Raw genomic sequence first — 16537 nt, forward strand, 5'->3', positions numbered from 1 at the left:
AAGCCCCAGTTTGGAGACCCAGACTTGGTTTTGCTAAAAACTTGTTGCCATGAACACATGGCCCAGCAGGTGGAGCCACAACAACACTTTTACTGGCCAGTTCAACCTCAGCGGCTCCTGGGAAGTGATGGGATTTACTTGAGTAATTTATCTGCTCCTTATTCCTGGCTGGACCCTCTATGCCCACCTTTCTTTGCCACTCACAGCCTCTGATTTTCTTCCCCTCCTTTCCCACCCTAGGGTCCATTGAAGAAGCAGGGCTGGTGGTGTCAGGAGGGGCTGGCCTGAGTACCAGTGTCTGCACATCCACGCAGGGGGGCTGGGAACGGTTCATGGAGTCCCTGGGTCCAGGAATGTTAGCATGCCAGCAAAGCCTTGCAAGGATGGACTTGAGTATTTGAGGTTTCAAACACGCCCTGCCTCTTAACTCTTCAGATACCAACTAACGGGTGGTATGTTAGGTAGTGGGTCAATGTCAGCTCCTCCTCTTGCTGTGTGGGATCTTGGGGGGAATTTCAACTGTTCTAAGCCTCGGTTTCCTCAAGTAAAGGGATCAGCGTCATGCCTGGCACACAGAAAGCACTCATATTAGTCAATATTAGTCAAATAAGAGCATTTATTAAGCTCTACCACTGAGCTAGCCCAACATATCCATTCTCTCACTCAATCTGATTGGGTGCACAAGAGTAAACTGAGGCAGGGCCAAGTAGTTTGCCCCAGCACACGGGTGGTCAGTGGCAGAGGCAGGGTTTGAGCTCGGGTCTGTCTGGCTCCAAGCTGATGCTCGTCTGTGCCCTCTTCGTGCTGTGCCCGAGCCTCTGCTGGAAGCCTGGGAACAATTACACTCCTGGCGAACACGCTCCAACCCAGCAGGACTTTCGTCTGAACCAGCTGGCTCAGAAGCTCTGGGTGAAACACACAGTGTGATCACCAGTTACCTCTGTTGTCCCTTCCTTTGCAGCCACTGCCTCCCCTGTGTGGGCAGCAGCATCGTGTTCTACCTGTGTCTCCTGGGGTGGTATACTGTTGCTATGATTAACATCGTCGCCAACAGGGAAGGCTCCCTGAGGCACCAGTCATGGCGTCAAAATAGTCTTTGTTTTCAAGGATCCCACAACATAAAACAGGGAGAGAATGTTTTTAGTATCAAGGGTTTGAGGGTAAAGGGATCCATAACAGTGGTCATACAGAATCAACAACTAAGATGTAGCTGTCTTTTATTGGTAGGGTCAGGCATAACCATTAAATTCAATCCAATAATTATACCAACAATAAAAAATGCTTTAGGTCTAGACTCTAGCCAGCCAAAGGAGAGAGAGAATGGGAGGGAGGAAATGACAGAGACACAAAGAGAAAAGGCGGAGGGAAACAGAAAGGGATAGAGAAGAGACGAGAGAAAGAGTCAGACGGAGCCACATCCTAGTCACTGAGCACATCGTAAGTGCCTGGCCGCTGCTGTCATCGTCATTCTTATCAATAGGATCATCATATTATTACAGAGATGCCTTTTCATATACATGCGCCCAAAGAGACAGGCCTTAAATGGATTATGACCCCTGCACTAGTGCCTTTTAGGATATTGCATTTTAAGGCTTTGAAAGCCGAATTATACCAACCCCGCTGATGGCTGAGAATCACACAAAAAAGGAGGAAATTAAAAAAAGAACGATCACGCCGAACTTTCTTTCAAGAAAACAGATGAGAAACCCTGTGTGAATGGGGGTGGATTAAGTTTGGGTTTTGCAGTTGAGCCCAAGTAGCGGTGCCTGCAGCTTCTGGGATTCTGCACAGTTATTCCCTGAGCCAGAGGTGTCCAGGCTGTTGGAGAACTGAGGAAAAAGGAGGAAGCACTGACAGGAGGCCACAGGTTTAGGGCCCTCCACGGTCTCAGGTCAGGGAGCCCTCCTGAAGACAGCATAAAGAGGCTGTCCCTTAAGCCTGCTGCCTATTGGCATCCGCTGAGGAGACAGTGGTCAGTGCAACTGTGCTCGGTATACAGATGCCCAGGCTCCACTCCAGACCCCGGGAGTCAGAACCCCTGGAGTGGGGCTCGGGCAGGTGATGCAGATGGCATCCAGGGCGAGAACAGCTGATGGAAAGGCGGAAAGCCACCTTCATGAAGTCCCCAAGAATCTCCCGTTGGCCTGCTGCTTCGTGTCCAGGCTCTGGTCAGTGTTCAGGTGCATTTCTGCTTTTATGCCCTCTGTTTACCACTTCTTCATCTAAACTCCTAGATCAGGGCTATGTAATAAAACTTCCTGGGAGGATGCAAATGTTCTGTATCTACACTGTCCAATATGGGAGCCACCAGCCATGGGTGCTATTGAGCACTTGAAATGTGCCAAGTGACTGAAGAACTGGATTTCTAATTTTACTTAATTTTAATTAATTTAAGTTTAAATAGTCACTTATGTCTTGTGACCACCATATTGGACAGTGCAGCCCGAGAACCTCTGAACTGAAAGGGACCTTAGTGATCACTGAGCCCACAGATCTCATTTTGTGGCTTAATCGCTGCCGTGTCCATTCTGACTTGTGGTGCTGGAGCCCACTGTCCCACATCTCCAATGACATACAGAGAGTGTCTCTGGCCTCTGTGAGATGGCAGGAATACCATAGCCAGTGTTAGCTGTAGGCGTGACAAGGAGACCTGGTGAACATCTGATGGGAAAGCAGGTATTTCATATCCAGAGTTTTCCAATGAAACAGGAGACAGCAGAGTGCAAGAGATGCTTGGAGCCAGGAGACATGGGTTTTAGTCCCAGCCCAACCACTTAGTGTTCTAGTGGCTCAGGCTAGCTGGGCCTCAGTTTACTCCTCTATAAAATGGGGGATAATGTAGGATTCTCTCACAGGCTCTAAGGAAATCATAGTGTGCACATAAAGTTTATACAAAAGAAAGATAGTGGTCGTGTGTATTCCTATAGATGTTTGCCAATCCCTCTGCTATGGCTATTATTACTTAAGTCTCCCATGGTGACTCCCAAGCCTCTCTGTGCGTGGGGTTTGCATGAGAACTTCAGTTACTGTGCAGAGCTGCAGCCAGCTGATGCGACAGGAAACTCAGGAGCGTGAGTTTCTGGGGAGTGAGGTCTTCTCAGTGCCGGGGAGGTGGACAGGGTCAGGAAGGAGCTTTTGGCCTCCAGTGGAGGAAGAGCAGGACAGCCCCAAGATGCAGCGTGTGGCCAGAGACGTCCAGTGGGTGAGCTGAGATAGTGGACGAGAAGCGAGATGAGGCCATTTGGTTGTGTGTGGGAGGGGAGGAGAGGGGGTACCTGTGAGGACCTGAAGTGGGGGCCGGGCTGGAGGGGACAGGGTGGCTTGTGAATCGGGAGTAGGTGGGTCAGTGATACGGCAGCAGCTGCTGCTCTCTGGGCCTGGAGCCTAGCTGACCAAACACGGTGGGGTTCAGCTCACAACTCACAGGGGGACCTTGATGGAACAGTGACCTTGATTATGAAATGTAGAAATAAGGCAATAAGAAGAGGAACAGTAACTATCATTTAGAGGATGACACTTACATGCAAAGTAGCCAATATCACTTATTTCATCACCTGCCACTGTGCCCCTCGGTCACCATTCTCCAGACATATGACATACTGTTTCTTGAGCACGCTAAGTTCCTTCCTGCTCAGAGCCTCCGTGCATGCTGTTCTCTCTGTGGGAATGTTCTTCCTCCTATGGCACCCAAACCACTCATTTTTTGAGCCTTCGTTTCATGTCACCTCCTAGGGAAGGCTGTCCCTGACTGCCCCCGCCCCCGAGCTTTCAGCTGTCTCAGTACTCTCTCCTTCCATCCTCTTGGTTCCTCTTGACAACAATGACTGGAATGTGCACTCCCGTCTTTCTGTGCAGTCTGCTTGTTTAGGGCATGTCCCATCACTAGATTATGGTGGAGTCTACCGTATCCGCAGGAACCTTGTCTCTTTAGCCCCTGGCACAGCACCTTGCACACAGTAGAAGCTCAGTAAGCACTGGGTTAACTGCACGAGGAACCCTCAGAGCCATCCTTTGGGGCAAGCCCTATTATGCCTATTTTACAGACACGAACTAAACAGCTGCTCAAGGGCGAATCCAGAATCCCATCCCCAGAAATGCCAGAGGCAGAGCTCCTGCTACTTGCCTCTGACCCCTCAGCTCACTGCAGAGTCTGGGGTGCTGCAGGGACCTCCACCTCCTAGAGACCCCCAAACTTGACTCTTGTAATTTGCAGAGAATACTTCAGAAAGACTCTCCAAATGCTGGCGCCGTGGAGCCCGCACGCAGCCTGTACCCCGGAGCTGCAGGGCTGAGCCAGTGAAACGCTAGGCTGATGGTCTACTTGATGGTCATGTGCCCCCTCACTGCCGGAGGGGCCCTCCCTTCTCTGAATTCCTGCTCCCTTTCCAGTCTCCACCTTTCAGCTGAGCACCGCACTGTAAACTGTCTGTATCTCTTCCTGCCTTGCTAACCAGATTCTAAAGTCCGGGAGGGCAGGGACGGAGGCTCGCTTTATTCTGTTCTCGGGGCTGAGCTACAACAGGAGCCGTAAAGCAAGACAACAGTGTGTTGATGAGGGAAGTTTCCTGGCAATCAATCAATGAAGCCAAATCTCTGATCAAGCGGTTAAGACACGGCTCGCCGACCCTCGCACCTGGTGGCTGGTGAGTGCACGGGAGAGGTCGTGCAGGTGATCATCACTGACCATCACCCCCAGAACTGCGGGTCTACCATGCGGCTGCCCTGCACACCTCTTTCCAATGTGTTCATGGAGGGGATGAAGGCCACTCACCCCGAGGAGGAGCAGGGCAAACACCTGGCAGTGCTTTTCCCACGTCTGGCTTTCCAGTTTTCAATCGCACCTGTGTGTTCCCTGTCCCGTGCCCTGGGCTATACCATGGGCACCTATGGCTGACAGACCACAGCCCTGCTGGCAGCCCCACCCCCAGGCCCTGCTGAATCTCGCACAGAAGGCCCAGCTTTCAGTCTTGGCCTCTCTCCCCCTCCTCTCCCAGCATCTGCCCATCCTCTGCTGGCGCTGCTTAAACAAATAACCAAGGATTTTACAGGCATGGTGACTCTGCTGCAGTCATGGTAGGCTCAGACCCTTGGGTCACAGGAAGGCCACTGTGCTTTGTGACTTGGACCTTGGCTTAATTTCAGGGTGACAGATGAAAAGGTTGACCCACATCATGACCTCCCTACCATGTCCAGATGTGACAGTTTTGGTGGCTCAGAGGGCAGTGGCAATTCTCTCCCTGTCACTTATCAGTTTCAGTAAAGTCAGTGATCTCAGTTCTAAGAATGCACGTGGCTCTCATAAAGCTATTTTTTTCACAGGATTCAGTACAACTCTTTGTAGAATGAATTTTAAAAATGCCAATTAGCATCTTTATTTTTCCTAAATTGGTCTCTGTGTAAAAACCCACCTCCATACACTCCAGTTGTCTGTCTGTAGTCATTCTCTCTCCTCTGTCACCCCTCCCGGCCCCCACTCACATATACTTTCTCAGCTTCTCCACCCGCCCTTTGGGAACATTTAGGCTATCTGGTGGGCACACGAGTCAAGGACAGATGGTGAACAGGGTGGTGTCCCCATTTCTGTGGAGAGCATGTGCGGGACACCTGTGTGGGGGCAGAGCTGGCACTGGTTGCAGACTCACCCAGAGGGTGGTGGAAGCTTGGTGGCCTCCTGGGGAGGCTCTGGTCCCCTCGCCAGCCACCTTGGCACTGCAGCTCTGGGGCTGGGACCACTCTGGCTCTTCTTCCACCTGCTGCTCGCTTTTGTTCTTTTGTTTTCTTATGATCTGCAGATGGGGTGGGTGACAAGAGGGAGCAAGTTAGTGGAGAGGCCTCTGGATGCCATGTGGGTGACTGGGACCATCTTTGGGAAGTTTTTTTAGCCACATAAGAGCTTGGTTTCAATGGAATACCACTCTGTTTCAGATCTGCCTTATGATAAAACAGCACAACTATAGCCTTGAACATTCTACAGGACTTTACAGTTTACAAGTAATCTTTTTATGATGTTAACAACTTCTCTTTACTAAGTGCCTACCATGTGCCACACTCTGTGCTAGGTACTTCATATGCTTTACCTCATTTAATCCTCGAAATAAGCCTAAGAGCCACACACTATAACTCTCCCCATTTTACAGATGGGGAAACAGGCTCAGAGAAGTTAAGTTAAGGCCACACAGCTAGTGAATAGTGGAGCTGGATTTCAAACCCAGAGTCTCTGGTTGTAAATCCTGATTTTAGGAAGCCTCTGGAATGCCTAAGGAGGGGACAGATACCAAGAGTCATCAGGGATGGCTTCAGCTCATTTGTACCACTTACTATTTTGGGCACAGCCATTTGGATTTAATGAGTCCATTTGTACAAAGGTCTCTGGGTCTCCCAACTTCCTACAGGCAGGAAGCAGCCGAGAAAATTACTGAGCCACCATATTGAGCCACTAGATGGGCATATTCTTCAATGCCTTTCTAGGCCAGACAAGCTGGTGAAGAGGAAGGCTGACACCCAAGGAAAGCAGTGAACTGAGGTGCCATGGGACAGACCCGGGGACTAACCAAGGTACATCCCCTCCAGAGTGGGGACCAGGTCACATGAGCCCCATGGGATTTCAGAATTGCTGTGGACCAGTGACCTCCTGTGCCTCCCATCTCTGCAGGTGGGTGGGTTAGTGCTGTTTTCCCGTCCGTGATCCAGCATTGTGTGTTGGGTCTGTGGGGGCAGATAACTTGCTTGCTTAGTTCATAGGTCTCCAGCTTAAAAGGAACTGCATCTGGATCAAATGTACTTTGAACTGTGATTGGATAGACATGTGGGGGTCTTTGAGTTGGGTGAGCATATGTGGCATGCGGAAGGGACATGAATTACTGTGACCAAAAGGGAAGACTGAATTTCTTCAATGCTCCCTGTACACAGCCCTTTGTCGTGTGACTCTGCAGTCCCCTCAGGACAGGGAGAATACACTTTCCACGCTGGGCTTTGGGTTGATTGGGTGCCTTGCTTTGCCCAATCACATGTGAGGAGGGAGCTGTAACTGGGTGTCATGGCTGAGCCTAGGCCTTAGTAGACATCAGTCTTCCTCTTGCTCTCTGTGCCTTGGTCACAGCATGCATAGCTAATGTGCCTTCAGATGTGCCCTAGAGTGGACATACTGCTTGGACTTGATCCCAACCCACTGCTTGAGATGGAGCCGCTGCAGTGCATGAGCAAGAAAGGAATTGTGGTATAATAAAAAATATATTTGGCCTTTGACCCTGGTTCTTGGCACAGAGCTTCAAAAACCCTTGTAATTCTTTGAGTGATATGAGTGTCTTTGTTATGCTAATGAGATGACTCTTGGCCGGGGCCACTAGATAGATGGAGGCTGGTCACGTGGGAAAAACCAACCATGTGAACCATGGAACTTCCAGCTCCACCCTCAGCTCTGGGGAGGGGAGAGGGACTGGAGCTTGAGTTCAGTCAGGTGGTCAGTGATTCAATCAGTCATGCCTACTTAATGAAACCTCCATAAAGTCTCTGAAGCAATGAGGCTCAGAGACCTTCCTGGCTGGTGCATACACTGATGTGTTGGGAGGGTGGTGGGCACAGAGTGGGCAAGAAAGCATTGCACACCCTCTCCCCAGACCTTGTGGTCCTGGGTATCTCTTCATGGGGCGATTCATTTGTGTCCTTTATAATAAACTGGTAATTGTAAGTATCGTGCTTTCCTGAGTTCTGTGAGTTGTTCTAGCAAATTATCTAACCTGAGGGGGGTCACGGGAATCGGAATTTGTAGTAGGCTGGACAAAAGCACAGTAACTTGGAGAAACCTGAGACTTGCAGCTGGCATCTGAGGAGGGGGCAGTCTTGTGGGACTGAGCCCTTAACTTGTGTGGTCCGTGTAGTTAGTGTCAGAATTGGACTAAATCGTAGGAAAGCCCGTTGGATGTGAGAGAATTGGCTGTGGAACATAGAAATAATCCTTGTTTAAAGCCACAGAGTTTTGGGGTGGTTGTTTTCTCAGCAATAATTAAATGATACACCATGTCAAGGACAGTTTAGGACATAGAGGTAGCAGGGAGTGACTGTAAAGCTTCTGCAGCAAGACTATTTGAGAAGGATGAGAAGAGGACATGGACACACACACACACACACACACAGACACACACACACGAAACCTAGGAAATGGGAAGCCAGTGAGTAGTCTGCTCAGGGCTGAGTTCCCGGCTCCTCACCCGCTAGCTCAGCCCCCTAAGGCAACCCCATTCACCCTGCTCGGATTTGGCAGTACAGTGCAGTCTGTCTGCGTTGGCCCCCAGAGCACAACAGGCAAAAGTGACAAGGCACAGAAATGGTGCCCAAGGCCCCAGCAGTGTCCGTGGTTGGTCTTCAGCTCTCCAGAGGCCCTGGTCCCACCAGGGTGGTCCATGGCAGTCATCGGGATGCCAGGGCCTGCCTACCTTCTGCAGGATGGTTGTGGCCAGTTCCTCAGTCAGCTCCTCCTTGTGGTCCCGCAGGTAACTGGCCTCGTTCTGCTTGTCCTGTGGAGGGAGGGAAGAGAATGGCCATGTGCTATGGGTGGCTTTGGGGGTCTTGGCGATCACTTTCTTGGGAATCCTGACCACAAATGCAGGGGAGGTTGGGCACCACTCTAGTCAAGGACGCTACTGGACATTGGTTTCCTGACAATCTGCATTTTCTCCTGGTGGCCAGGATCCCACCCACACCTCCCCCAGAGAGGACAAGGGGGGCCATACCAGGCTGTCCCCATAGGCTTCTGCTTTGGAAATTGCCTCCTCGATGGCCTCTTCAGCCACCCGTAGGGCGACAGCCAATGTGTCCATCATGCTATGTCCTAGACAGGAAACAGAACATAGACCACTTTCTGAAAGGTTGTGGTTGTTCCACTTTAGGTCTTCTGCCTAAGTCTTTCAGGGCTCTGGGACAAGCCCCACACTGCTTATCCTGGCACACAGGTCCCTTGCCTTCTCCCCTGCCTCACTGCCTCCCACTTATTCTCATCCCCGCCCCAGACACAACAACTGAGATTCTTCAAGAGCTAACGTCTCTCTCTTCATGACTCCATTATCTTGTTTCCCCTCCTTCTGGTCCCCTGCTCTGTTACTGGGCTAGTTCCAGGGGGCCCCAAGGCTTGGTCCAAGGGTTCCTCCTCTGAAAAGCCTCCTCCCATCCCTCCTGCAGCCTTGGCTGGATGTCCATCTGGGGCTCTGGGCTTGCTTCCATCAGAGCCAGAAAGCTCCACCCCACCGCCCCTCCCACAGGTCATTCTCAGAGAGCAAGACTGGATCACAGTCACTGCTGCAGCCCAACACTCAGCGTAGCTCCAGGCACACAGAGTGGCTTCATGACAACTGAACGAAAGGACTTCATGTAAGGAAGTAACGATTCTTCATCTACTGTTTCAGATAAAGATTATATTTATTTTGTGCACATGATGTATCATCGTGATGATAGGGATGAAAGTTATTAAATGTTCTAAGGACACTGGGCTGTACAAATGGTTTAATGTAAATACGAAATCCATAGAGGAAATTTTTAGACTCTAAACCAGTCTAATAATCAATAACACTGGCCAACCTCACCAAGGGTGGGCCCCGGGCCGAGCATCACAGACCTGATCACAGTTAATCTTTACAACAATCCATTGAGTAGGGACCATTTTACAGAGGAGAGAACTGAAGCACAGAGAGGTCAAATAACTTGCTCAAGGTTACACAGTCAGACAGTAAGATAGCTGAGATTTGAATTCAGGACTCTCTGTCTCCAAAGCCATTGACTTTAACCACAAACATGAGATTAGTACAAGCTAACATGATTTTTAAAAATAATGCTATCAGGGGCCGGCCCGGTGGCGCAGCAGTTAAGTTTGCATGTTCTGCTTTGGCAGCTTGGGGTTCGCGGGTTCCGATCCCAGGTGCAGACATGGCACTGCTCAGCAAGCCATGCTGTGGCAGGTGTCCTACATATAAAGTAGAGGAAGATGGGCATGGATGTTAGCTCAGGGCCAGTCTTCCTCAGCATAAAGAGGATGATTGGCAGTAGATGTTAGCTCAGGGGTAATCTTCCTCAAAAAAAATAAAATAAATAATGCTACCATATTTTTAGTGAACATGTGTTTTGCTTATGGCAACAAACCGGAGGAACTGTCCCCAAATCAAAGGACTTCCACAGGTGACAACATTCTTTTTGGAGCTAAGTGCTTGGAAGAATTCTGCTGTCCTGAGGTAGTAGATTTTTGCTTCTTACTTGAAAGTGAGAATTTCTATCATCTCTTTCTCAGTTTGTCCTAGGAGCCCAACTTGGGTCAGGCACAGGAAAGTGGGTCTACAAGGGCTGCGTGCCTGGGTCTCCTTTTCCCCAACTTCAACTTGTTGTTTCCATTTATAATCTGTTAGTCATGCATTATTTAACACATGCAAATCTCCTGAAAGCTGCCTCAAATTCTTCGTAGAATGAGACAAGGTGTAAATACATCAAGTAATTAATCAATCCTTCAATTAAAAAACTTAATTCAAGCTTCTTAGGCTCCTAAAGACACAAACGTGTACAGAAAGCGGCATTTGGCAAACATAATAAAACATCCAAAACCAACCCAGTTAAAGTCAAAGCAATGTAGCCAGCCAATGAGTACCTCTCCAGCCAGCTCTAACAGTCACGTAGAGCCGAACCCAGCTCAGGGCTCTGCACACCCCAGGGTGGCTGATTGAACACACAGGTTTTCCAATGTTTCTCTAAGTAGATTCTATAAAATCTAAGTTGTCATCACACTAAGTGCTCCCTGGAGACAGACATTGTACCTCTCATCTCTCTTCTTCAAGATGCCAATCAGTGCATTTTTTACAGAAGAGGTGCCCCACCAATTTGCACTGAATCAAAGTTTACCAAGTAGCTCCCGAGTGCTAGATTCTGTGAGGGCTCTGTGATGCCCCCATGGACAAGCTGAGCCTACACTCTCGTGTGTCTCCCAAGCTACTGGGTGACCAGGTGCATGGGTAACAGCTAAGACGCCTGCAGTAGAGCCTGCGATGGGGATAGTTAGCAGCTTCCACAGATCCCCGGGAAGGAGGAGCCTGGAGCACAACCAGAAGGGCTTTGAATGCTGTGTTTATGATCTTTGGATGAGGGTGAAGTGGAACACCGAAGATGTTTTGGCTGAAGGTGATGTCTCCAGTTGGTGTTTCAGAGAGAAAAACTGGCGAGGGCGTGGAGGAAGGCTAAGAAGGCAGAGGCAGAAAGATCAAGTTCAGAGGACCAGTTAGGTGGTGGGGGGTTAGTTTCATGTGTCAACTTGGCTAGGCTACAGTACCCAGTTATTTCATCAAACACTAATGTAAGTGTTGCTATGAAGGCATTTCATAGATGTGGTAAACATCCACAATAGTTGACTTTAAGTGAAGGAGATCACCCTCAAAAATGTGGGTGGGCCTCATCCAATCAGTTGAAAGGCCTTAGGAACAAAAACTGAGGTTTCCCAGAGAAGAAATCCTGCCTCAAGACTGAAGCATCAACTCCTGCCTGAGTTTCCAGCCCGCAGACCTACTCTATAGATTTTGGGCCACAAGTTCTGGTATAGAGCGCTTGAGGGATGGGTTGGTGAAACAATCAGTAAGTTGATTAAATGCTCCTAACCCTGTAATTTTGTGCAGAGAGCAGGCTGTGCACCCTGTGCTTTGGAAATAATTGTTCTCAGATTTTCATTTTGACTGGACTGTTCAGGTTGCCCAAAGGGAAAAAAATTCCTAATTCTAATAAAATAAACTTTTTTATTCTATTAAAAAAAATGCCCCACAATTGTGCAAGCCAAGTCCTTAAAATGAAATAAACCTCTTTGTATGTGGGGGTGTGTGTATCCTATTGGTTCTGTTTCTCTGGAGAACACTGACTGATATAGATGGTCACTGAAATTAATATTAATATAGGAGAATTGTGGGTGGGAAGGTCCTCAGATCATGGGCCTCAGAATGGAAAGAAAAGGAAAGGACTGGAAATAGAGCTAACAGGAACGTGGCTGATGGAGTGGACACAGGGAGGGGGACTGAGGGAAAGATAACTGTTGCTGGTGGACCCATGTGGCTGAGGAGCTTGATTAGGACATGCTGAGTTTAAGATCCCTGGAGGATCTACGGGTCCTGATGGCCAAGCATCAGAAATCTGAGTCTAGAACTCTGGGCTGAAATCAGGGCTGGGCATTCCAGACTCAGGAGCAGATGGAGGTGCACCAAGGCCATAGGGGGGTGTGTGGTAACCCAGGGAGAAGTTTCAGGCAGCAAGGATGATAGAGGACAGGACCTTCATGAGAAGGCTCCCAAAGGGAGAACAGAGAGAGTGTGGAAGAGCTGTGGGGGCCACAGCAGCAGGGGCACTCAGGAGGCATGGGTTCTCAATGTCCGGTGCTTTGGAGAAGGAGCTGAAGTGTTGGAGAAGGTTTTGTTTGAAACTAGAAGTTTGCTTTGCTGTTAACCTCTGCTCTAAGGGGACTATTATATTGGTATAAAAAAGTAGAAGTTAATCAGTGAATGATAAATTCTTTGTAAGAATATTTTAATTTGAATTGCACAAGTGTATTGATTATCATATTCCAACTCCAGAAGGACCCATTAGTAGATCATAAAGTATCTAGTGGTCAGGCAGCAAATGTACTTCTCTAGGCCACATCTTGGATATACTCACCTATTTTGATGATGGATTCACATAAATGGCAATAGCAAGAAGACCCATGGAGACTCCCACACAGCAACAAATAGTAGTATCCAGCTGTTACTATGTAACTGGGAGATCCTAACAGTATCTGATGATGTTTCTATTCCTCCAACTTCCCATTAGTTGTAAACTCTTAAGCCACCTTACCTTCTGACTGTCTGTAAAATGTTGAATCGCTGCCTGAAATACTTCCTTCATTCTCCAGGTTCGCCTCAAAAAAGCTTCCTCCTGTAGGGGTGAAGGGAGAGAACACGATTATCAGATTTCTTCGGTGAGCGCTGAATTGGCAGATCACCATTACCTACTTTGATTAAGTTAGCCTTGCAAATAGGTTTGGGGAATCACTGGGTTCCACAGTAACGCTACAATTTTTGACCAGTCACGTTTTTCTTCTCACACTGATTCCTGATGTAGCATTGTTGCCAACTCCAGCTTTCTTCCAATACCTTCTGTGGAGGCAATGTGGAATCAAAGACAGAACGATGGACTGAAGTCAGAGAGATGTGAGGTCAATTCCTGGACCTGCAAATTACTAGTCGTGTGACCTTGAGCAAGTTAATCTGACTCAGTTTCCTTACTAGAAATAGAGGAACAGCAAGAGCGCCCTCCTCATAGTGGGTGATGAGACTGTGCATGTCTGGTCTTAGCTGCAGCCCATGAAATTGAGCCAAACAGCTGCCTTTAGCTGATGATTTAACTGTCACCATTCTCTTCTGTAGACGAGAGTCCATGGGAAACAAACCCAGAGTGAGACAAGGAAAGTAAGCCATGGCATTTGACTTTTTAAGGTCCACTGCTTCTTCTCAGTTCTTCTCTCTGTTGGAACATACAACCCTAGTCTTAGTTCCAGGCTGAGAAGAGCAGTTGGCTAAGCCCTTTTAATTGGAAATTTTTATTATATGTGTTCACATATTATTTCACCAAATGAGATCTCTAAAGATGGAGATGATGGATTTTCTTTTTTTAAATCACTGTATTGTATCCCCAGTACCCAAGATAGCACCTAGACAGCAGGTGGCTTGAAAAAAAATGTATTGAATTTGATGCTGGTGGAAAACATTGTTTGATAGAACCAAGAAAATAAATATGGTTCTAGATGCCTTAGCTCAAAAGGGGACAAGTGCCGCTGATGCCAAGTCAAACTAAGCAATAGGCCTTCAATACCTATAACACACGGTGCTTCCTTGGATGGGCTGCCATGGGGGCTCCCATGTGGGAGCTCTAAGGTAACTGCTGTGGGTACCTGTAGCAGGTTTAGTAGGCTTCTACCTTTGTGGAACAAGCTGTTGGTGTGCAGCCTGTCATGGTACTTCAGTCTGACCACGTACCATTCTCTGTGTTTATGTTTTTTGACCCGATTTTCAAAAGGCCTGCAGTCCTCTTATACTAGGCCTGTGACTTTGAGGAAGGGACCTTGTCTCCCTGGGTCTCAGTTTCCTCACTTATTAAATAAGGCTTGAGGCTAAGTCACCTCCTCAGTTCCCAGGTTATACATCTAAGTGCAAATACTCCATGTGCAGCTGCCAGGTGCCTGGCCCTCAGCTGGCTCTGAGGGTACATCAGAGAGCAACGCCAGAAACCCTAGCTGCCCTGACAAACATGATAGTCTAGTGTGACAAGAGGTCACATATTGAGGTATATGGGGTAACTATTTGAGTTCAAAACTGATTTGGCTTGAACTAAAAGGCCTGACTTATGGCCTATCAAACATATGTTGTACATCTGCTTATCCGTTAAAGTAAAGAATGCACTCTCTTAACATAAGAATGCACACTTCCCCTCCTACATCCTATTGTTAATGCCCTATTGGTAATGCCGCTGATATTAGTCCCTTTTCTGACATCAGGGTCATGTTGATCTTCTAATTTGCAAATGAATATCTCTGAAATCTTGAGGGAAATGTATCCTGGGTATGTTTAATGTATGTTCTTTGTTCTAAAAGATATAAGACTGTACTGAAACCCATGCTTCTCCGGAACGCCTTTAGTCTAAGGCCTTACTCGGTTATAATCCTCACTCTGCCTCATAATAAACTCACCCCAATTTTGATTGATAGGTTGGTTATGGATTATTTGTGTTGACAAGTGGGAGAGAACTCATTAATCAAAAATTTATATAAACAAATGTAAAATTATAGATATGTTAAGTGTTCTGATTGGGTGGTTCACAGAATCATGAAAGTGTTCAGCAGGGAAGACTGACCTAGACAGAGAGTAACCAGCCAAGGGGGTGTGGGGAGGTGGGTGAGGGTCCAGGGCAGAGCAAACAGCTTGCAGAGGGACAGGCAGTGGGGGCAGTAGGGTGCATCTGGGGACCTAACAAGAGGCAGTGTGGCTGGGCTGCAGACAGGAGAGGAAGCACGGCATGAGATGACCTGAAGCCAGAGAGCACACAGGTCATGGCGGCCACGTCAGTGTTGGGTCTTTATCCCAATAGCCACAAGAAGCCAGTAGAGGTTCCACAGAGGTGACCTGGCCCAGTTCTGTGCTTCCAAAAGTGCCCTCTGGCTGCTGTGTGGAGAACAGCTTGGAAGAAGGAGGAGAGAGTGGGTGTAAAATGAGGAAGTGCAGGAAATGGAAGCCATGAGGACAGCCTGCTTTCTGGAATGTACCTGTAGGGGAGGAAGACATTTCCTCTACCCTCTCTGGGTTCATCTGGCTGGAAAACAAATTAAATTCACATGAGACAGAATAGCAGGAGAAAATTAAACAAAGCTTTATAACATGTATACATGGGAGCGGCTCAGGCAAGCTGAGCAACTTGCCAAAATGGCTGAAGCCCCCACCTTAAATATCATCTTCAGCTAACAACAAAGGAGGATATTGGGGGTGGGGGAGTCAGTTACAGGAGGTTACCAGAAACAGGAGTAAGATTATTATGCAGATTTAAGTCCTTGCCTTTGGTATTGATTAAGAGTTTCTAGAGATAGTCATCCCCCTCTTCGGGTACAGAGAGGGAGGGACCTTTACAGATGGAGATTTCCCTTACAAATGTAAATATTTCTTAACAAAGGGTAAGCAAGTTCCACTCCTCAGAACCTCCTTCCCTGTCCCAGTTTATCAAAAGCAACAAGCCCCAAATAATCCTCATGCCAAAGAGACATTATCTTGGTGTGGCCAAGACCAGTCCCCCACATACCTATGATGGGAGAGAGCATGGCAGGGCAGGAAAGGGAGGAAAATATGCAGTCCCAGGAGGGTTTAGGAAACGGGAGAGACTGGAGTGTGTTTACAAATCAATAGGAAGGAACCAGCTCAGAGAAAGGTTGAATGGGCAAGGAGCAAGGGCTGAGTGACCTTGAGACCTTCCTGGAATGTGATGGGGATCAGATGTGGAGAACAAGGGGAGGGGCAGGCAACAAGAAGAGGGGACAGTGCCTCCACTTCAGCAGCTGAAGAAGGCGGATGGCCACAGACAGCGCTGGAAGGGGGAAGACGAGGAAGTCTCTGCCTGGTCTACACTGCCTGCCTGTGAAGGAGGCAGCAAGGCCATCTGCTGAGAGAACGGGGAGGACGGTGAGGAGCAGGAGGAGAGAGGAGAGGATCTGCGAACACCTTTGGGAGACTGAGCTGACCAGAGGACAAGCTCCGGTTTTGCATGATTTTAAATCCTCTAGTACAACACCTCTCCTTGTGTCCCTTTAAATTCACAGGTGAGAGGATCAGCGTCATTCAGGATGATGTGATTCTTCCACGGGCAGAGCAATGGAACTGTTCTGGGAAGCACTGATGCAGAGCAGCCCGCCGCTGTCACATCTATCCCGAGCTGGAGGACTCTGATTTCACGAGGCTCAGCATTTTCAAAAGACCGAGTTTGTCAGTTAAATCCCAGATGAAAGATGTAA

General features: G+C 48.3%; 1 protein-coding gene across 10 annotated transcripts in view; it reads right to left on the reverse strand.

The window, feature by feature from the left end:
* Positions 1-16537, reverse strand: part of MYRIP (myosin VIIA and Rab interacting protein) — a 339379-nt gene that overhangs the window by 69775 nt on the left and 253067 nt on the right. For all 10 annotated transcript variants that reach the window (XM_070492581.1, XM_044754350.2, XM_014859642.3 and 7 more), the window contains 4 exons: positions 12841-12921; positions 8730-8827; positions 8433-8513; positions 5643-5786 (listed from right to left, as the gene is read on the reverse strand). In XM_070492581.1, coding sequence (XP_070348682.1) covers positions 5643-5786; positions 8433-8513; positions 8730-8827; positions 12841-12921 — 404 coding nt within the window. The remainder of the gene's footprint in view (positions 1-5642; positions 5787-8432; positions 8514-8729; positions 8828-12840; positions 12922-16537) is intronic.

This window comes from Equus asinus, chromosome 21 (assembly GCF_041296235.1).
Source record: "Equus asinus isolate D_3611 breed Donkey chromosome 21, EquAss-T2T_v2, whole genome shotgun sequence".
NCBI lineage: Eukaryota > Metazoa > Chordata > Mammalia > Perissodactyla > Equidae > Equus > Equus asinus.